Below are 22,853 nucleotides of genomic sequence, written 5' to 3'. Positions count from 1 at the left end.
AATCTTAAGAGTTTATGAATTTTAAATCTTAATAGACTTGTAGGGAAAAAAAAATATGCTCAAATTGAAAGTAACTTGATTCTGTAAGTAGCTGTGTATATGCACCACAGCAGACATTAACACAAAAGTGCTTATCTGATACACTGTTTCTTCTCATGAAGTAGCTGGGTCACTAAAGTGTAGTTTTGCCATGTTGTTGTCAGAATTGTGAACTGGGTACCAATGATGTTTAATTTTGTCCCAAAGGAGCCAACCAGATGAACCTTCCCGCAGGAGGAATAACAACAGACCAGCAAGCTAGTCTAATTTCTGAAACTGCTCTTCCAACATCCCTTGGGACAAATAAGTAATGCACACATTTTCATTCTTGCTCAATTAAACATTTATTTACATGCTTATGAATGTAAATAAAGAGCATGCTTTAAAAACTAATTGCATTGGCATGGAAATGATCAGTCATATCTATAGCTACACTCTTCTGTCCTATTTCAATTCTGTATCTACCAGTTTGTCCCCCCAGAGAGCCCCAGAATATTTTAGTAGCTTTAAATAAATTCCCAAAGGAAGACTATTTTGTATTTTTTTAAGTGTACAAATACCTTAACAGTTGTGATTCTTTCTTGTTCATACCGTGTCTTGTAAACTCCTGAGCTTTGCTGCTTTAGGCATTGCAGTTTGTTGATCTCAAAATTTCACTTAGAGAATATTTGGTGCAATAGCTGGAAGTAATGAAAGCAATTACTCAAAAATTACTTCAGGCAGACATACAACAAAACTCTGCATTCTTGTACTTTAACAGTCCCGTTTCTATTTTAGCCCACTAATGAATGATGGCACAAATTCTGGCAATGTTGGAAACCTCAGCTCAATGCCAACGGCTGCACCTCCTTCTAGTACCGGGGTAAGGAAAGCATGGCATGAACATGTCACTCAGGACCTGCGCAATCATTTAGTGCATAAACTGTAAGTATTCACCAAGACTGCTTATTTTTCCTGAGTGTTTTTAAAGAATTAAATACAGTAATTCTGTTATTAAGCTGAAAGGTTGTAGAGATTATCAGTTGTGATTCTCTGATGCTGGGCCACTGAGGATGAGCTGATGCCTTTAACCCTCCTCTTCAGTTCATTCTTCATGCTCAGTTAGGAGTGGCCATGAAATTAGTTTACGTTGCTAGTAAATTTCCTCTGTTGTAGTAAACAAGCATTTAGACTCTAGGCTGTTAAACCTCACATTTTTTTTCCATTAATTTGCTTTAATCTTGTGGGAAATAGTATGATATTATTTTTTTCAATACAAATTCAATATGCTTTTACGTATCTGGTGTATTATAAAGGAATGTCCAAGGTGATTATCGTAAAACTTTACTGATTTTTTTTTTTTTCTCTGAAGAATTTTTCTTTTATTCTTTCTCCTTTCTTGTAGTGTCCAAGCCATCTTCCCCACTCCTGATCCGGCAGCACTGAAGGATCGCCGCATGGAGAACTTGGTGGCTTATGCCAGGAAAGTGGAAGGAGATATGTATGAATCTGCTAATAGCAGGGTATGTTGTTTTAGTCCAGGTATTCAGTATATGTTAAAGAATAATAGTATCACAAATCTTGTAAGCGCAATGAAAACCACAGAGAATGATTTCACTGCTCTCTTGATGAGGAAAGTCATACTTTCTGTCTGTGGCTGTGTTTGTATAGTCCCAAGCCATCTGATTAATGTTACTCCAAGCTAATTCACCTCCCTCAGCTCCATGAAAACTAGACAGCAACATCCCAGCCCCATTTACATGAAAGTGTGATTGACATGCATGAAGACGGGAGCACAGCTTGCAGTTCTTGATGTTTGCCTTACGGACTTTCTCCTTTTTGGAAGTCTGTGTAAATAGTAGTTTTAAACCTTTCTTAATGACTCTTTACCATTGGATGTTTTCTGTAGGACTCAGTCCTGTTATGCTGCTTACCTTTTACCTGCACTGTTGGAATTATTTCTCTTACTCGGCAGCACTGACAGTGGTTTGGCTAGGACACATGGCTGTTCCACCTCTCAACATAATAAGAAGTCAGTTTGCCTGCATTTGTCTTTGTGCATGGGAAACAAGACAGAATTCCTGTTCTTGTTCGTGATTTTTTTTTCTCTGAAAGAAGTGTCAACTCAAATCTCTGTTATTCTACTGTTGTAGAGGGAGCAAACCCCTGTTGATTGACATGCTGAGGATACTACTTCATTATGTCACTGGGGCAATTCTGCCCTAAAAGAACTACTCCCTGAAAGTTTTCAGCGGATCAAGACTATGTTAGTATTGTCAGTAGTAACAGCTAGTGAAATGTTGCCTGATCAGAATCTTGAGTGTCCTGTCTTAAATAAAGTAGAGTTACTAAAAAAAAAAGTGTAGTTAGTGGCATTTCAGGTGATAATTATCCGGTAAGACAGTAGCACTTAGTCTGCCCACTCAGACCACCTCCCAGAAGAGCTGAAGATGGAATGCCAGTTTTGTTTCCTAGAGGTAGACAGGCAGTGGCCATTTGCTCAGTGGCAATATTGTATTCTTGTGGCTACCAAGAGATGGTTTAGCAAGGAAAACTTGTGTGTGATCACCTTGGATCACCCTGGCAGCTCTAGAGAAAAACTTTAGAGAGAACAAGGATTTCATAGACATAGATAGGCATACCTTCTCAGTAAAGATGAATTAGTAGACTTCTAGTTATAAACTTAAATATCTTGTGACCGCTGTGCCACACAAGTACCCAGAAGTGTCTTCTCTTCACCCCTTAAAACAGCTGTGAGAGCCTCATTGCCAGAAGCCTCTTTTATGGGAATTCATGTAACATGTTTGGCTCCAATGTTTCGAATGTATTAACGAAGCCGTGTGGAATTGCATCCTTTTTTCTCAGTAGCATCCATTCTACTTCGACACTGAAAAACAGATTAACATGAGGCATCACTGGAAGCAGTTTGGACATTGTTTTAGTAGTATCTGCTTGTGAACATGTCCTTTTTAAGAAATCTGTGCAGGGTGGAAGTAGCACAATATGAAATTTACAGGTAGGAAGTTATAAGTGAAGTGTCTTGAGCAGGAGGAGGGAAGGGGCTGTAGTGCCTTTAAATTGGACAGCAGAAAGTGTCTGCACTGATGGGGTTTTATGACATTTGGAGGAGGGAAGTGACCTAAAAACAAAGCTTTATATTGCAACACTGGACTCTAACGAGGCTGGTGAGGAATACCTAGCTCGTATTAAGTTTTCTGAAATTAATTCAGTCCTACTTTAATAACAAATTCTGGTTGGATGAAGACAAAATGATTGTGGGACAAGCATAATTCAGCCTTTGCTTCATGGAACACTGGAGCATAGGTGACCCCACAAAAGAAATGTAGTCTTGAGGGCTGATGGGGTTTTTTGGCTTTAAAAGGTGCATAATCTCATGTGTCCAGCAGTTGCTGACAAGCAAGATTGTCTACCTTGCTGTGCACAGTGACTTTTATTTGATCTGTTGTCAGTGTGGATTGAGTAAAATTTTTCATCTTGTACAGACGTAGTGTTTGTCTGTGCCTGTGGACTATTTTTCACTGACTTCCTCTATTCTTTTGAGGTTTTGTCTGGTTTTGTTTATTCCCTGCAATGACTATCAGTAGCCAGCCTCTTTAGGAAAAGAGTGGTTCCTTTCTTTACGTAAAAATTGATCTGTCCTTAACATTTGTCTCCTGAAGTTTATTCAGCATAACTGTGTTGCTGGGAACGTGTGGGGTTTTTTTCTTGTGTCTGTGGATTAGTGGAAATGTTTATTATAAAAATAACATTTAAAAATCATTAACACTTAGAAACTAAATCACAGCTTCCTGGTTTTTGTTGAAGCAACAGAAAACCTACAGTCTTCTCCTTTGTCTACTAATCTACTCTGAGTAGATGCAAAGGTTAGCCATAAAGCCAAGTCTCTGAGGTGTCTTCTGGAAGCTTTGTTTCTCCTTTTCTGCATTAAAGGAGTGATGAGACTATCTTGATTTAACAGAATTCTGTAAGTGAATACTTCTTTTTCAAATAGGCAGGTGTATACATTAAAAAAAAAACAAAAACAAAACCCACCACCACAAACAAACCAGGTGATGGTATTCTGGTAGACTATATGAGTTCTGCTGTTTTCTTATACTTGATGCTGAGACTATTTTTTTCTCTTCTAGGATGAATATTATCATTTATTAGCAGAGAAAATCTATAAGATACAAAAGGAGCTGGAAGAGAAACGGAGGTCTCGTCTACATAAACAAGGGATGTTGGGGAATCAGCCAGCCTTACAGACCCCTGGACCTCAGCCCCCTGGTATCCCACAGGTGGCTGCTGCCATGGGCCAGGCACAGCCCGTGAGGCCGCCCAGTAAGTACTTCTGTAGGAGGTACTTCTGTGGTTCAGCTGCAGCTTTGCCCAGTTTGTGTCCTTGGGCTCTCGTGCTAGTCTCAAGTTTGTGTGTTAAATTGTTTTTTGCTGACCATTCTTCTGTTGTGTTGCAGATGGGCCTATGTCCATGCCAACCGTGCCTATAAGTCGTATGCAGGTTTCTCAAGGTATCTATTTTTTACTCTCTATTTGTAATTTGTGAGTTCAAAATAACTTTTAGGGGGGAAAGCTGACAACCTGTTTTTCTTTCGGAGTTGGGATGGGGGGGAACTGCTGGGTCTCTCCTTTTTCAGCATCATTCCTCGTTGTTGCTGTGTGGCAGGAACTGTCTTGGTGCAGTCTTGTCTTAAGAACTGGCAAGATATACCCAATACTTTGCTAACGACTGGGAAGTAATTCAGTCCTTTCAGAAAGAGGAGAGCACAAGCAGGAATACTGTAAAAGAGCACTAATGGGGGGTGGGGGGGTGGAGAAGAGGATGTTGGCATGTTTTCGTCTGTTAATTAGCCAAAAGTACACTTGTAGCTGGAAACCTAGCACATTAATCCTAGAATCTGTATAACTAATTATACCCTTTCTTGGTTTTTGATGCAAAGTGCATCTAACAAAGCCTTGTAGCTTGTTCATAGCACTGATGGCTTGCCATCACTGCTTTAGGCTGCTGTGGGCTAATGGATGTGGGGGTTTTCCTGAAAAATAAAAACCTGGGACTTCTAGGTGCTTCAGCTTCCTTAAAAAAAGTGTCCCAAATTATTATTTCTTTGTTTCTTTGTAGTAAGTTGAAACTTGTGTTGAAATGTCCTTGAAAAGTTATGTCCTTTTAAAATTTATTTCAATAGGAGAAAAAGTTAATAGTAAGTATAGCTCCATAGTTAGTTGTTTACACCTTTATTCCTGTTAGAAAATTGTGGGGGTTTTGGAGGGGTTAAATGTTTTGTATACATAGCACAACACCTGTTCAAGCATATTGCTAGTTTTTGTCCTGATTTGAGGCTAGGAGTTGCCTTCATATATACAATATGTATTTTTATCATATTTACTTCAACCATTTCAGTGAGGCCTGAATTGCTGTTTCAAAGCAAATGCCTGATTTTAAGAAACCATCCCAAGGTATTATTTACAAATAGCATCCTGTCTTTGCAGATCATCCACACTCTTCATCTTTTGCATTTTATTTTTTTTTTACACCAGAAGTTATATTTCACCCTAACTGGTATTCTTCTAAATACTTCTCGCATCTTGATTTGTCTCTTAAGCCAAGTAATTTGAGCAAAGTTAAAAGAAAATTATGAAGTGTAGGGCAGTCAAACTTTAGTCATAATAAATGTTAAATTTATAGTAGAGTATACATACCTAATTTCTGATGACTTGTTCCTAATGAGTTGTTTTGGGGGTGCATTTGCAGGAATGAATCAGTTTAACCCCATGTCCATAGGGAATGTACAGATGCCACAAGCACCCATGGGACCCCGTGCAGCTTCTCCAATGAACCATCCTGTACAGATGAACAACATGGGCGCTGTTCCTGCGGTTCGTACTTCTTACCAAGTTCTTCTCAAAATTGGTTGATTACATTTAGCAGTGTTATTGCTGTTCTGAAAAGGCTGTGTCAGAGTAGTACTGTAAATTGTAGGATAATTTCATGGAAACATACTGAGCCTGTCAGGCTTTTATTGAGGCATTTTTTTTCAATATTTACTTGTGTTAAAAAAAAAAACCCAACAAAAACTTTAGAGGGGTAGATGCCAGAGATGTAATAATCTCCAACAGTCTGTGGAAGAGCATAGTTCTTTCAGCAACTGTGTCTTTGCAGTATATATACCTTCTTTATTCCTCCATGAAAACATGTTTTTATTCTTAAGAAAAACAAACATCTTTTCAGTTTCACTGGATTATATCCATCAGCTCAGAGAACAAAACAAGTTAACACTCTCAGTAGAGTTTTGAATATTACCTGTTTAAAAATAACTTCCTCGTGAATGCTGTGGAACAAATGCTGGAGTTATATTCATATGCCCACTTCCATTTGGTTTACCAAATCCAGTTTTCCACTTACATTTTTGTCCTGTCTTTTTAGGGTATTCACCCTTTGATCTCCCATGTAATGCTAAATGGTAATATCTTTAATTTGGGTGTTCATTTGTAGATGGCAATGTCTCCTTCCCGAATGCCTCAGCCACAGAACATGATGGGAGCTCATTCCAACAACATGATGGGTCAGGCTCCTACCCAGAACCAATTCCTGCCCCAGAATCAGTTTCCAGCATCCAGTGGGGCTATGAATGTGAACAGCGTGGGCATGGGTCAGTCAACAGCCCAGGCTGGGGTGGCACAGGTAAGATGTATTTTCTAATACTAGAGTTATTTACTCTTAATTATTTTGTTCTAATTTATTTGATTAATGTATGTTTATTAATATTTATGTGTCCATTGTTTGTTGTAGTCACCCCTGTCTTTGGGGGATCCTGGGTTACATCTGCCCTCTTCACAAGCTCTTATATATGCTAACTGGGGGGCAATGCCCTGTAATTCCTGTTATAAATTATAAAAAAAAGCATGCTGATGAGATTTTAAAAGTTAGCTTATCAGATATTTATGAGCATATGCTTTCATCTGTGTGGACCTGAGTAGCTGACTTTAAGTGAAGAATTACAAGCACAGAGTGGTTGGGGAAGATCTTTTAAAGTTTGTTCTAACCTCTCTGCTTTTGAAGAGAAAACGGGGGTGGGGGTGGGTGGGTGGGTGTCTGTAGCATTTTCTGTTACAGTAGTGGTCAGTGAAGTAGTAGCCATGCTTACGATGCCAATGTATATGCTCTTCCAAAGGGAGAGGCTTATTTTTTAGATTAGAGTCCAAGTAATATAGGTTTGTTGAGACTTCCAGAGTTCTCTAGTCCAGCCCCATCCTCAAATGGAGATAACTTAGATCAGGTTATGAAAGGGCTCTGCCAAGTCACATTTGGAATATGCTTAGGATGGAGCATCTACAGTTTCTTGGGCCCTGGCTCGGTTGTTTGACCACCTTTGTGGTGAACACTTTTCATAATGCACTTAGTTCAGTAAAACTATATACAGGCTATATAGGCACGTGTTTTAAATTTGAAACCTCATCTGCAGGAATCTATTAATTGATTTGGATTTCTAAGAGGTACATCTGATATTCTTTTTTTATCACTGTCTCATGCAAGTAAAATGTATAGTTTAAAAGTCTGTGCACATCAAGAATACTTTATTGTTGCTGCTCTGAAAAACATATCCACAGTTTTCTTAAGCATCTGGAGTAGTCTAATTAGAATTACAAAACAACAAAAAAAACAAACCACCAAACAAAAAAAAACCCCTCTTTTAAGTTTTGCACAGTGCAATGGGGCAGGCATTAAATGTGTTGAACTGTCTTTTAAAGCAGGGCTGCTCTAGAATCCTGGCCTACAACGTGTATTTGCTTGCAACCATTTTGTATGCAAAGTCTGACCTTTGCCCAGCTAATGGCATGATTTAGAGATTGTCTGCCTCTGGGTTCTGTGTTACTTGGAGATGGTGAGGGTTCCCTCTCTGTGTCAGTAGAATTAACGTTAAAAGACACGCATGGCACATCTAGGTCTAGGAGCAAGGTCTTTGACTAAGAGCTGATGAAAACAATTAGAGAAATCAGAGCATCGTCATTTGCAATAGCAGCATTTGTTTATAGCTGATCTCATGTTTAGACTCCCAGTATTCTGTTGAAGTGCTGTGATTTAAAGGTGAAGTGTGATTCCCAGAGCTGTGGGAGTCACGTGTCTGTAAGACAATCTCTCTCTCTAGCAGGGGCAGGTTCCCAGTGCTGCTCTTCCCAACTCCATGAACATGCTAGGACCGCAGAGTGGGCAGTTACCATGTCCACCAGTGACCCAGCCACCTCTACATCAGACTACACCTCCTGTGTCTACTGCTGCTGGGATGCCACCTATTCAGCACCAAACGCCAACTGGAATGACTCCCCCTCAGCCAGCAGCACCCACTCAGCCATCGACACCAGTCTCATCTTCAGGACAAACACCAACACCAACACCGGGTTCTGTTCCAAACGCGACACAGACACAAAGCACGCCTACAGGGCAGACTGCGGCACAGGCTCAAGTCACACCGCAACCTCAGACCCCAGTTCAACCCCAGTCTGTGCCAACCCCGCAGCCATCTCAGCAGCAGCCAACATCTGTGCAGGCACAGCCACCTGGCACTCCAGTAAGTACCAGCTAGTTGCATTGTTCTCGTGTAGTGACATTCCACAAGAAATCTCCCTATGTAGAGCACCATGTCATGAATGAATGGAGCCCATAGTTGTCAATGGTAGCTTCTACTTTAGGCCAAAGGGTTCGTTATAGAGTTGTGTAAAAATGTGTCCGTTCAGATGTTCTCAGCATTGTTTGAAGGAGGGGGGCATATTGAATGACTTCAAACTGCTCAAAGTAAAAATGGCAGCAGTGTGCAGAAAGAGGAAGCGTAACAGGTCTAATATTATATTTGGCCTTAATCAGAATTGATCTTGGCTGATCATGAGATTTGCATAATTTTTTTTTTCCTTTTAAGATACAGTCAGGACGAATGCACGTTTCAAGGAATGTACAGTGTTTTACTGGGCAGGTGTTTTCTCTGTAAAAGAAGCCTCTTTGGGGCAGAATATTCTTCCTTGGCTTCTCCTCTGTAAAGCAGAGTTATTAAATGTGTGATATCAAAACTTGGCTACAGTGAGCTCCTGTATCCATGTTCTGCACTGTTTTAGAATATCATCTCATGTCTTTTTTGTGCTGTTCATTTTTAGTAAAGGAAAATATTTCTATATATGCAGTGTCTTTCTTTTGTACTGTTTTTACAACAGCTATCCCAGGCAGCAGCTAGTATTGATAACAGGGTCCCCACCCCTGCCTCAGTTGCTAGTGCTGATACGAATTCCCAGCAACTAGGACCAGATGCACCAATGCTAGAAAGCAAATCAGAAGTTAAAACTGAAGAAACTGAGCCAGAGACTAGTGAGACACAAGTGGAAGCTAAGACTGAGGTAAATGAGATTCTATACAGCTTAACTGAAAGCAGTGATAGATATAAAAGCACTTAATGATGTGTCTGAATTGGTGAGCTAAGGGGCGAGAGGAGGGTAGTTACTGGAAAGTAACTGTCCTGAGGAAAGCCATGGATGGAGAGTGCTTCGACAATCTCAAACTAATATTTTGATGACTGGAGTTCGGGTCATAGATGTAATAGTACATCTCGTTGCATCCTTTCTTAAGGTGGAGGAGGATTTACAAGGATCTTCACAAACAAAAGAAGAAACGGATGGAGCAGAACTGAAACAGGAGCCAATGGAAATAGAAGAAAAGAAGCCTGAAATAAAAGTAGATGCTAAAGAGGAAGAGGAGAGCAGCACTAACGGAACCACTTCACAATCCACATCGCCATCTCAGCCCCGCAAAAAAAGTATGTGTATGAAAACTGATTGTTCTTATGTACTTTGTTTTTACTAGCATTTGTTTTCTACAGTCTCTGTTCCTGCTGGGTGGTAGATCGGTTTCATATGTGCATTCCAGCATGTGAAGCTCTAGGAGATCAGTACTCTGTAACTTACTTTTGGACATAGGATTCCTTTAATGTTACATGAATCAGAGGTGAGAAAAGCATGTCGTTGTGGTCTTGATCTCGGCAGTCGTCTTGCAGATTCCAGTTTCTGCCTAGACGGACCAGGGCAGTAAGGCAGTTGATTGCTGGAGAAATTATACACATACATCTCCTCCCGTACACCCTGGCCAGTGCTCTTTCAGGGGAGCTCAGTGTAGATAAGTGCTGTCGGTAACCAACAATACCCGTTGCTTTGCTTTTCTGTTAGAGGCTGCACACACCACCTTCATACTGAGTTTTAGCATTCACTTCTCTGAGAATTAGGTGTTGAACTCCTCTCCTGAGTCTGTATTTCTCCAAGGCTGGTCTGCTGCAATAGACTTAAATATTTTTGGAAGCTCCTTGTTGTTTTCAGTGTAGTGTTCATTTGAAAGCTTGCTCCTCAGAAATGGTTAGGTCAGTAGCCTCTTAGTTAATCTACAGTGTTAGCGTAGCTTTAGGCGTGACTGTATTTGTACCGTGCATTTTTCCAAAGAGAAACTTGATGGCACTACAGATCTTGAATAGACTTATATAAATGATTGCATGCCTTAGGCTAGTAAGAAATAAATGAATAAGATTCTCAAAACAGACAAAAATAAGTTATTCCACTTGTAGTGCAGACTTTGTGGGAGTCTGTGAGGTAAGTGTTTGGACTCAAAACCCTTAGCTGTTTAGGGACTTCTGTCTCCTAGCATTTGCTGCTTCCAGATGATGTTTTCTGTGGTTAGTTTTTAGGTTTTGACCAAAGGTAAGCTTTCAACATGCTGCAGGTGTCAAAAAAGAGAAAGTGATGATCCATTTCATAACTTTTTTTTTTTCTTCTTCCCTTGCCAAGGAAACAGCATAGTAACTACCTTAAAAGAACATTATGGGTGTGTGCTTTCCAGAATGTGATCAAGGAATCATAAAATTTTCGAGTTCATGCAGCTTGAATCTTGATCTCCTATATGAGCTTTGGGTTGCATTTAACTACTAAACGTAAACTTTGTATAATAAAACACTATAAAACACACTTTCCTGTAGATCGTGTTTTCAGTTTGTAGCACAGTGGGCCAGCCAATTGAGAATATGCTGCAGAACTAACTGGCAGAGCCTGTTTCAAACAAAATGTAACACAGGGAGTGGAAAGCTTATTAGCATTTATAAACCAGCTATATTCCCAGTGGAAAGAATCACTGCTGCTTGTTAGGAGGAGTGCACTTACAAGTAAATCGAGACGGAGGCAGGTTCTTGCAGAATTAGTCGATGGAACTTGCACTGTGTTCTCCTGCTGATTCAGTCTGGATTACTACGTATTTCCAATACCTCATTTAGTAACATGATTTTGTCTTGGAAATATTATCACTAAGTAACCGTGTAGTGTAACACGTGCAACGTGGGCAGGTACAACCACATACACAATTTTAAATGGTGACATTTTCTCATAAAGTAGTTTGTCCAACTTTAATAGAGCGTTTGCATTAAAATGCTAAATAAACCAAGAGGTATTTGAGAGTAAATAGTCAAGTGTGCTTAAGGGTTATGTGGTATTTTAAAACTACTTGTGAGACTAATCTGGAGTTTTGCATGGGTTACAGAAGTATTGGAAACTCTCCTTCCTTCCCACGTGGCCGGATTGCTGAGGTACCCCCCCAGTAACCTGGAGCACAGCAGCTACATGCTGCAGCTATTAGGGGGACGGCTCACGGTTGGAAGTGTCATGGGAGTGTATGCTTTAATATAACTTAGCAATTTGTAGCCTGATACCTTAATGTGTGAAAAGATTCATCCCAGCCCCAAAGGGTTGTATTTCTGGGTACAGGTGGCTGATGTTGTGGAGCTGGAATCTCATCTGTTTGTCACACCCAGCCAGGTGCACTGAACACCATCAGCCTGGCTGTGCTCATTTAACTAGACTGTAACCTGACTTAAGTGATAGAAAATCCTGCATGGGCTAGAAAACAGACCAAGATAATACTCCTGAGATACTGGTCTCAGTTCGTTTACACCTGAATTTTTGTTGGTTAGCTTTTTTTGAAAACTGCAGACACCCCTTCAGCAGCCTTTTCTTCCTCATCAAGGTTTTGCCTTCATAACTGCAGGCAACCAAACCCTTCCAAATTCAGGGCTTGGTTTGGTTTTGCTTTATTTTCTGGAAATCTAATATAAGCAAGAAAGAAAGGGGGTTGGTTCCTTGCTTCTTCCCTTGCACTCTTCTGAAAAGAAACATTATTCAAAGAGTTTCAAAATTTTCAAAAGAAACAAATTCTCTTTTGGGTAGCTCTTGTCTCCTCTTTTCATTGTAGATGGCTGCCATAGTTTGACCTTCAAGATTAGTTTTACTGATTTCTTCCCTTCTTTATATGACTATATAATAGTGCAGAACCTCCAAGGGCTTGCTTTTGCAGGGGATATTCAGGTGAAGATGTCTCCATCTTCCTTTATGAATTTTCTTCTTAGTAATCATAAGCAGGATTTCCTCTGTCTGAACGAAACAAAAAATTAAAAAGGTAAAAGATGGTAGCATTATACTGTTCTCTAGCAGGTAGTATGTCATCATGATTCAGGCAAAGATCCCATTTTCTTTTTACCACCTACGCACCCAAGACAAAATGGGATAACGGGATGCCAGCTCCTTACTAAAGATCATTTAGCCACCAGAGGAGAGCTGAGAGCATTTAATTTTGGAAAAGGGGCAGAGGGGAGAACAGAAACTTCCTTGTCAAATCTGTATAAGGAGAGACTATGATCAAATGTTCTGTTATTAGTCATGTTCCTTAGAGGCAGAGCAGCTTTTTACTGTTAAAGATGAACGCAACTTTTCTTGACGTTTTTAGGTTAAGTCATAAACTGAAATAACTGGATTTTGATTTTTATTTTTTCAAACTTGTAAACCTTATCAGCAAAGATAATTAGGCTTTAAAGAACTTGGCAAAAGTTTTGCTGAATCTCTGTAGTTTGGGTTTAAATTATGATGGGATTTATTTTGAAAGATACTTCAGCTTAGTAGTGTTTTGTCATAGGGGTCAATACAGGGAAAATTTTAAAAGCAGTGCTAAGCAGGTGGCCAGAATAGGTTATTAAAGAGTGCTTTTTGACCTTTAAATTTCATTAAGTGAAATAATTCAGATGATCGGGTTATGAACTACCTGAGCCAGAGCAAGATGGTTCCAGAGGAACGATAGAGAATGCTGCTTCTCATGAATAGAATTTAATAATTCCTTCTGCTCCTGAGAATTCCATAATATAATTTAGTAGCAGTTTATAAAACTTTGAGAGTATGTGGTAGGGTTCCTTTCATAGGAAAGTGCCTGCGTGTGCAGTATCAATAAATATGGAAGAGAATTATGGACCGAGATTGTGGCAACAGCTGAAATGATCATCAGATTGCACTCGTTATTGTAACAACAAATGTAGGCATCCTTGGCTCATCTCATTTTTAATCTGGTGAGTCTGAGTTCAGCAGTAGTAGTAGCAGCATGAGATCTTGATGTGTCTGTAAGGCAAGCCCTTTCAGAAGCCTTTCTTGCAGCTTGCCTTAGTCCTTTGCCATGGTTTAGGTGACTTGGGTGGTATCTTGCCTATTGTGTAGATGAGCAGCAATCCTCTCTCCAGTCAGAGGCAGTGCGCTCAAATGGTCTTAAAATTTTCATCCTGACTTAACAGTTTCCAGGAGCTGCCATATCTACAGACAGCTAAAAAACCTGAAACTTAATCCTTCAGAAATTATCTGAGTAGCGTCATCTTAATTTTTTGTCTTGCTTTATTTCTGTGTGTAGTTGAGGCAAAAAGACTTCCTCTCGGAAGCGTCACCCAAATGAAAAAGGAAACCAAAAAACCTTTTTAAAAATCATTAATTTTTAAATAAAGTCCCAAAAACCAATTTATGTCTTACCAAAATACCATTTGAGTGACAAAAGCAATGATCAGCCTCAAAGGGGTCACTACAGCCCTGTTGATTTGAGTGCTTTCAACAAAACTAATTGCTCCCTTTTATTAATACCATTCTTGTTTCAGCCAGGTAGATAAATACTAGATGCCGTCCTGCTTTCCTTAGTTGTCTTTTTTTTTTTTTTTTTTTTTTTCCCTCTCAATAATAAGCATTCTCCCCTATTTAAAGACTCTGTTCCTAAGGAAATAAATGTAATTACGCTGCTGAGATGTTCAAAGAGCTCTCCAAGTTATCATTATATTTTTCAGAAAATGCATCTCCTTTCTTGTCCTTGTCATCCACTATTGAAAGAAACATGGCTGTTGCCATGCCACTGTTGCCAAGTGGTTGTAATGATGCATATAAATCTGGAAGTATTAACACTTTCAAAATCAATTAACAGTCCATCAGACCAGGACTGTTTGTATACTATGGCCAGAAAATTCCTGTGCCAGCTATCAAGACATCTGGTTACTCTCTGCAGAGCTGGCTCTTTGGCCCTGTCCACTGTGGTGTGTTTTGCTAGAAGAGTCTTGGCTTGGAAATAGCAAACAAGGTTAGAAGGGAGGGAGAGGAAAATATGCTTAGTCTCTTCTCTGAAGAGCTAAGCTTCATCCATGTTGAAGCTGTTGAATTAATTTGGTTCTGAGTAAGAAGGGGGGGGGGGGTATGAGTTGCAGTTGTTCTGTCTCCTTATTCTGGGAATATCACTTACTGCGATTTGAGGAAACATAAAAGCTGTGTGGTGGCCTCTTGATCCTAAGTTTTGCCTCTAATCAGCTATGCAGATCAGGAGATCCCTCATAAGATTTTTACATTAACATTTTTCAGTTTGGGGCAGGGCGGGGAGGAGGAGGTGCGTGTGTGTTTTTTTTAGGGGAGTTGAGGTTAGGAAACAGGGAAGGAAATTTTCTAACCTTTCTGTCTTTCATTAACAGTTTTCAAACCTGAGGAGCTGCGCCAGGCTCTCATGCCTACCCTTGAAGCTTTGTACCGGCAGGACCCAGAGTCTCTACCTTTTAGACAGCCTGTGGATCCCCAGCTTTTAGGGATTCCAGTGAGTTGGCATTAAAAAAATATAAAATGTTGTTGTGTTTTGTCTTTGTTCATATAAACATTTTGTCTTTTCTGTTCAACATACTGTGAACAGTTGACGTCTTAAAAATAAAGGGTTTTGTGTGTGTTTGAAGGACTACTTCGACATTGTGAAGAATCCTATGGATCTTTCAACCATTAAACGTAAATTGGATACTGGGCAGTACCAAGAACCCTGGCAGTATGTGGACGATGTCTGGCTAATGTTTAACAACGCCTGGCTTTACAATCGCAAGACTTCCAGGGTCTATAAGTTTTGCACTAAACTCGCGGAGGTGTTTGAACAAGAAATCGATCCCGTTATGCAATCACTTGGCTACTGTTGTGGGCGCAAGGTACGTATTCCAGGGATGGAGTTGTATTCTTCCGAAGAGCTTAGCTTGATTAATCAGATAAAACAGCTTTGTATATTCTTTTTTTTAAAAACTGAAATACTGAATGAAAGGGTTGCTAAAAGTTTGGCTTTATTGTAGTGTGCTAAGAACTAAAAAAGGTAGATAGCATCTTTCTTCCTGCTATTCTTATTGTTGTATTTTTCTCCCTCAGAGAACACCTTTCTTGGTCATAAGCAGTATTAATGTGCTTTGCTTGTTTCCCATTTCCAAAAAAAGTTGGTGGTTAGAGGATCAGCTCTTTAGCTTATATAGTAATTTAGTTACAATTATTAGAGAGTTGTGCTAATGTTTTTACAGTAGCTTAGAAAAGTGTGATAAACATAACAATCTATTATGATACCCGTAAATGTCAGGTTTACCTAATAGATATTTGATTAATGTAAGATTACATTTTAAAGCTTCTTTTCTCACCATTGTTTTGCAGTATGAGTTTTCTCCACAGACCTTGTGCTGCTATGGCAAGCAGCTGTGTACTATTCCTCGTGATGCTGCCTACTACAGTTACCAGAACAGGTAAGTCCTTGACTTTGGATTTGGGTGGGGTTTTTTGGCGATTCAGGAAGCGAAGTCCTTTGAGTTCTGTGCACATACAGAGGAGGAGGATTATTAACTTTTTCTTTCTTTTGTCAGCTCAGTCAGGAAAAAGTTATTTTTGTATCTTTGCATGCTATCCTTTTGCAGGTGACCCTTTAGTTTCCTGTACTTCAGCTTGATACACGCTGTACTTCTGTGCTTGCTGTTAGCTAGGCTGTACCACGCACCACTTAAGTGGAAGGGAAGTTGTCCATGTTCTCCACAAAACGAGTGGCAGGGCTTGCTGGAGGGAGAAGGGCAAAACTGCAAAAAGACACTGAGCCATCATGTCACCTTCTTCTGGGAGAGCTGTAAAAATACACAGTTTTGTTTTCTAATTAGTGTCAGAATTTGCAAAGTGAAGTGTACAGAGATTCATTGCAAGACTTACATTCTCTCTTCCTAGTTAGTACTTAATTCTATTTAAATTAGATTTGAATTAACATTGAAAACTACCAGACACTCTACGAGAAGCTATGAAAACAATAGTTTCCATTATTTTTTAATTAATATTAGGATTTGGCGTTTGTGTGATTATTAAACAATTGTTATATTAATTTTCCATGTAATGCCTAAATCAACAGTGCTATAATTACAAAGTGAACTTAGAACTTGCCTTTGGTTTTGGTTTCTTAGATGTTCCCCCCCACGCTCCAGAAAAAAGCTAAACGTAAATGGGCTAAGTCACAAACTTCCTTTTCTCTGTTTAAAACAAAGTTATGAACTACTTTCCAGAGACTTGGCCATCTATAAGTCTTGCCAGCTTTGAAGCGCGCAGCAGGCTGTTGGCTAACCACAGTTACAGAACTAATTCAGACAGCCGGAGCTTGCATTTCATCCTTCCCAGGGTAGTCCCTGCATCACGGACGTGCTGTAAGATGGAGCGAGGCTCTTGGTGTGGCACTGAGCTGAAGCAGCACGGGGTGGGAAATGAAAACGTGTCATCTCGCATTGGTCTGAGGTGGCCTTTGGGAGGCCATGCAGGGGAATGCATATTCACAGGCTCTTAAAAAAGGTTTTATACAGCCACTGTGAACCCCAAAAAAAGTCAGTCTGAAGAGAAATAGAGCAATTAAAATGCATTTAAAGAGATGGTACTTCAGTACTGGAAGTGGGGAAAAAATAACCCTTAAATACCAACTCCGTGTGGTAGTTTCAAATACTTTTCATACTACACATCCAGGTCGTACTGTATTTGAAAACCGTAGCAACTTGAAAAATAACTGAAGAAGGGGTCATTTTTTTCTTTCAGTTGCACCTTTCCTATTTAAGTTAAGTGTTAAATCATTCGGATTACTCGGTGGAAGGCAATGTTGGTTGCTAGCAAGAAATACAGGGTTGATGGGGCAGTGGGTTCCTCTGGACGCGGTCATGCAATACTTGTTTCTTACCTGCTATAAACGTGATAGTCCACTTACACTGAGTTTAGTCTAAAAGGGTAGTAATGAAAGGGAGGTGATTTGTCTATGTGTCAGTAGGCCAGTAGCAGAACAGAAGTAGGTGCAGATTTCTGTTCATCCAGATGTCTTGAGAAAGGGTTGTGGGTTTGGGATAAGAATATTTAGGCACCATTGAATAAATTAATTCTGGCACTACAGTTCAATGATTGAAGTTAATTATTTGGTATAGAATTGTTGGTTCAGAAGTTTAGGTTAATGAGTTCAGGACATATTCTTCATGTGTGCACATCAAGTTGAGAAGACTGATAGGTATTTCATGTCAGTACTAGCATCCGATTACTAATCTAGAATTTCCTTTGAATGCACTTAAATTACAGTTGGAAATTCACCTGTTAATGCAGAGATGGAGCATTTTCTGGTCTTTGGTATTGAACCATAATGTTACTCTTTGATAAGTGGGAATCAGTCACCTAAACAGTCTGCATTTGAAAAGCTTTTCATTTTTGATGTGTTGCAAGAAGTACATTCTTTGGATTTTCTATGAATTATAACTAGAGTATTGTATGCTGCCTTTGGGGTTTGTTGAATATTTGTAGTGACATGCAAAAGTCAGTGAATTACAAGTAAGTCTCCATTTCTGAGGGTCCATATTCATAATAAGTTATAGCTATTGTTTCACCTTGGTTATTTTATGAACAAATGTTCATGATCTTCAGGTAATTCATTTTCACTGTATTTCAATTTTTATTTCCTCATTTTAATATCATGGATTAAGGCTTGACTCTTGCTAGTGCTAGGCTTTGGTTCTGCAGCACATGAAATCCTGCGCTCCCCTTCAGATCTGCAGATTGCTGGAGCATGTGCTTCACATGCTGCCGAAGCAAAGCGCTCACCCCTGTGAGACCGAGCGTCCCGCAGCCACAGCGTGAACACGTGCAATAGCTGTGCTGGTGGAGCTAGTTAGATTTCTGCGGTGTAACTTAAAGCTGATAGGGAAGGCAGTCTCGTTCCTCAGTTTCACAAGTGCTTTGAAAGCCCATGAATTATTCTAAAAATGGATCAGAATTAACCGTTTCTGGGATTGCTTAAATGTAGCAGAGTATTAATAGGAGCCTTGACCATGGATTTTTCTGGCTGCATAGTCTGGTGTTTGGGTCCTCCTGTGTTTCAGCCCTTCTCTTAAAATGAGCAACCTTGTTAATAAGGAAAATAAGTAGTGGGGATTTTTTAATTGAAGAAAAATTTGAAGCAGCACACTATAGACAAAAAAGGACGTGGACACTGTGAAGGCATATAAAATTCTGAACCTTTTATGTTTGGTTTTTTTTAAAAAAAGATATTTGATACCGTATCAGTGTAGTGATACAGGGTGAGGGGCAAGTGAAGTCAGTGTAAATGAGATGTGCAGTGACAGTATCCACTCCTGAAATTCCCTTGTAACACTGTAATAACCCTAATATCTTCATCATTCCCAGTGCTCACAAATTAACGGGATAATATTTTTTTTATCCTGGCCTTGTTCTGTTGCATTACCAGCTCCAAAAGCCTTTGTTTTCCGTGGGAGGGTGGCGTGTTTCATCCCAGTTGAGCTGACCCAGGAGAAGTCACTTGCAGTTTAACTTGTGGTAGGCTGGCAAGCAGCCCCCTGGGCAAGGACCGTGGCATTTTAGCTCACGTGGTGGCTATCGTAGCTGCAGCTGCCCTGCTGGGAAGGTGATTCTGTGGCGATGTCAGTGTGGGCTATATTAACTAGAATAAAATACACCTTTTTCCTTTCCGTGTCAGTCCCACAGTAGAGGGAGTATTCAGTGTGCTGCTGCATTTAAGTGGTTCTTGGCTAGCAGAGTAGCTCTTAAAGCCGGAGCCAGCTGGCAGAGTTCGCCGAAGTTTTCAGGCTCTTATGAATTATGCTATGGTAACACGGACTGGGCTCCAGCCTGGGGAGGCAGCAGATTGCTCTGCAAAACCTCTTTCCCCAATTCATCGGGTGCTGCTGAAGGACCTGCTGCTGTTTGCTTGGGCTGTCTTTCACGAGCGTTTAGAAAATGTGCAGTGGTGACGTGACAGCCAGTGTGTGTCGCAGGAGGAAATTCTGATCCACACGTTTCGATAAGTGCCTGTAAATGGCTTTTGTTGTCTCCAGGAAAGCACAGCCTTGGAGACCTGTCACCAGTAGTTTTAAGTGTATGAGTATGTGTTTGAAGGGGCAAGCTGCCATATTTATTAATCTCCATCCCTTAAGTTGTTGGTTCATTGTGACATTGAGTCTTGTTTGATGCCTTTTATACTTACCATTCTTACGATTCTAGTGTTTGAATACTAAAACTGCGTTTTACTGTGCTGCCATTGCTGCTTATACTCTCTCACTCTTGATCCTCCATAAAGCTCCTTTATTTTGATGATCCTTTGTGGCCTTCCTGCATTTTACAGCTGTGGCCTCTCTTTGTTACCTTTGTTCATGTGTGAATTCATATCCTTTCCAAACATTTAGCCTCCTCTTTTTTTTTTTCTTTTTTTTTCTTTTTGTTTTTTAAATGACCCTGACAACTTTGGTTCCAGTTCATCTGAAACAAACAAACAAAAAAACAACAAACAAACAAAAAAAAAACCCAAACCTGCCCCCCCAAAAAACCCCACCAAAATCTGTGTTACTTTGATTTTGTTGGTTTTTTTTCAAATGCAGATTGTATTTTTGTAGAGTTGTATTCCAATTTACTCAGCTTGGTTTGTTAAACTGCAGTGTTGGTTTTGCTGAGTATAACTTGGATTGGCTCTTGGTCTGGTGACCAAAAATTGTACCTAGCCTCACATTCAATTTGTAAAGCTTAATTCCACATCTTTAATGTACCTGATAAATATATTGTATGTATGTACAATATTTAATGTTGTGCACATATATACATATATTGTACTTATATAGATAAAGGGCTGGAAACTCTGACCCATAATTGCATTTCTGTTAAATGTTTGTCTAGAGTATGGATTTGGTTTCATTTATATTAAATAATATTAGCTGAGCAATTGGTCACATTTAATCTTACAGTCAAATAACTTTTGAACTTAATATTTTTATAGATTTTTTTTTTTATACCAAGTGTTCCTGCTTTTACAGTTTTTACTGACAAATCAGTAAATGCTTTCAGCATATTCTCTAATTACTTAAATCTGTAATAAATGTATTTGTAAAGCTTTTTGACAGGCTATTTTTTTTTCCCTAAAGGAAGCTCGGTCTGTCACAAGCCTGGAATCAAAGAGCATTTTTTCCTTAAGTAATGCAAATCAAATCCAAATTCTTAAATTTGAAGTCTATACAAATGTAGCGCTTGGTAGCTACTTCAGTAATCCTCCCCAAATTCTGAATTTGATCAACGAACAAGTTGTTAGTATTGTATAAAATGAGACCGAATGCTAATCTGTGCTTTGCCTTGGCTTTCTGCTCTGTGTTGTCTTGGTGTTTGCGTCTTACCTCTTACGTCTGTGCTGTTTGTTCCCTCCCCTGTTCTCTAATCCTGCCCTCCCCTCCCCTCTGTTCCTCCTCATTGTCCACACTGACCCATCAATCAACCAACAACGCCCCCCCTTTCGTCGTGGTGATCTGCCCTGCTCTGGTTGGTGGCTCCGTGCTTGGGTGGCTGTGTGTTGTGCTGGACCAGTTCACCCAAATATGGCCTTCTTGCTGACAGGTATCACTTCTGTGAGAAGTGTTTCACTGAAATCCAGGGGGAGAATGTCACCCTGGGTGATGACCCTTCCCAGCCTCAAACGTAAGTAGCTTCCTTTCTCCAGCATGCTGCCTTTTGGGATAGGAGGGGTGGCATGTAGTCCTGAGCTGATAGGAAAACCCTGTGGCTGGTGGTGGTGGCGTGGAAATACCTACTTCGCTACTAAGAGGAGACTTTCACAGTAACAGATGATTAACAGTTGTTCCTGTGGTGGGGTCTGCTCCTCTGCCCGGCTTGCGTCAAGTTGCGCTGCCCAAAAGCTGCCTGTGGACTAGGTGCAGGGGCTGGCAGGCGCTAGGTAACGTGGTTGGGGGCTGGGGGTGGAAGCTGTGTCAATAAATGTCACTAATCCATTACCTTTTCAAATGAAAGACTTCGCCTAATCCAGACGTCTCACCTTTTGAAGTACAGCTTTTGTTTATGAAACCAATGGCTTGTCTTTAACCTGACGAGAAAATAAGATGCTCTAAGATTTGAGGAATACGAGCCGTTTTGGAAGGTGGCTGCTTTACTGACAATAGCTTCCCTTGCTCTTTATGATTTTAAATTTGTGTATACTTGGGTATCTCTTATTTTGCTTTTAATTTACACAAGTGAAATGGGAAAAACATTTTCTGTAGCTTAAAATAAAAATAACTGAATTGCTTTCTCTGAATAGAAAATAAATACCGATATGCTTTCTTCTGACTTAAAGTTTGCTCATTTGCTGCAATTCAGAGAAGCGTGTTGTTTTGGCCTCTGATATAAAGGTTCTACTGAGTTTTCATATTAACTCTTTGTCTCTAGAACCATCTCTAAGGATCAGTTTGAAAAGAAGAAAAATGATACACTAGATCCAGAGCCGTAAGTACCGGGTGTTGTTTTTCTTAGGATAATATCATCGCTTTGACTTGTCCTTTAGCCAGCCCTTCAGAAATCAAAAATCCTTCCCCCTGCCCCGCCCCCCCCCATCTCTGGCCAAACAGGCTGCAGAATCTTTCTCTAGAGTTCATAGCACAGCATACAAACTTCATTTCTACCATTGGTAGCCCAGAAGGAAAATATGAGCCTGTTTAATGGCAGTTTCTGGTTCTGTTTATTTGGGTAATTCCTAAGGTGTGTTCTGCACAACTGGCTGAAAACGGCCCCCATTGTACAGACTTTCACACCAAGCCCTAAGTACCTGGTGGGGAGTTCTGCATTTTCCTCTTGGTTTAGCCAGACTTTTGAAACACATTTTTCTCTTCACTTGGTGGCTTAGCCCACTGAAAGAGCCATCCTCCTCCCTTGCGTTTACTAGCCTCAGGAAGTTCAGTCAAAGCAGAGTTGAACATTCCTTTAGTAGCACTGTGCTGCTTTTCCTACTGTCCTTAACTAGCTGAAATGAGGTTTTATCTTACTCTTACTTTGGTCTCTGGCAGTTTGATATGCAGTGCATTTTGGTTCCTTTCTTTATCTTTGCAAATACTAAATAGAGCTCCTCCCCCAGACCTTTAAAGGTAGACTGCCAGGATGGACCCCGGTGTATTTGGCTTCGTAACCAGCGCTGCAGTCTTGACTGAGAAAACCTCTAACTGTTTTCCCATCCAAAAAAAGAATTTTGACATACTATACTACAGCAGACCCGTGCAGGCAAAGACAAGCTAATACATGCTTTCTTGGCACAGTGATTCATGAATGACTAGTTTTTTACGTTTACAGTAAGTTGAGCAACCGTTTAGTCAGCTTGTGGTTGCTGCAACAATTGAAAATTAAATCTGCGGAGGTAT

At 40.0% G+C, this 22,853-nt stretch overlaps 1 protein-coding gene across 5 annotated transcripts in view; it reads left to right on the top strand.

Annotated features, from left to right (window-relative positions):
- The window catches only part of CREBBP (CREB binding protein), a 97,475-nt gene that overhangs the window by 55,725 nt on the left and 18,897 nt on the right, over window positions 1-22,853 (top strand). For 2 of the 5 annotated variants that reach the window (XM_056338684.1, XM_056338681.1), the window contains 15 exons: window positions 247-346; window positions 817-963; window positions 1,424-1,541; window positions 4,167-4,359; window positions 4,494-4,547; window positions 5,786-5,910; window positions 6,527-6,715; window positions 8,181-8,600; window positions 9,235-9,414; window positions 9,644-9,830; window positions 14,859-14,977; window positions 15,111-15,350; window positions 15,835-15,923; window positions 21,067-21,147; window positions 21,892-21,948. In XM_056338684.1, coding sequence (XP_056194659.1) covers window positions 247-346; window positions 817-963; window positions 1,424-1,541; window positions 4,167-4,359; window positions 4,494-4,547; window positions 5,786-5,910; window positions 6,527-6,715; window positions 8,181-8,600; window positions 9,235-9,414; window positions 9,644-9,830; window positions 14,859-14,977; window positions 15,111-15,350; window positions 15,835-15,923; window positions 21,067-21,147; window positions 21,892-21,948 — 2,299 coding nt within the window. The remainder of the gene's footprint in view (window positions 1-246; window positions 347-816; window positions 964-1,423; window positions 1,542-4,166; window positions 4,360-4,493; window positions 4,548-5,785; window positions 5,911-6,526; window positions 6,716-8,180; window positions 8,601-9,234; window positions 9,415-9,643; window positions 9,831-14,858; window positions 14,978-15,110; window positions 15,351-15,834; window positions 15,924-21,066; window positions 21,148-21,891; window positions 21,949-22,853) is intronic. The other 3 variants (XM_056338683.1, XM_056338682.1, XM_056338685.1) reach the window with 3 other exon arrangements.

Source organism: Falco biarmicus, chromosome 4, assembly GCF_023638135.1.
Source record: "Falco biarmicus isolate bFalBia1 chromosome 4, bFalBia1.pri, whole genome shotgun sequence".
In the NCBI taxonomy this organism is placed as follows: Eukaryota; Metazoa; Chordata; class Aves; order Falconiformes; family Falconidae; genus Falco; species Falco biarmicus.
This window is presented reverse-complemented; position numbering and strand designations above follow the sequence as displayed.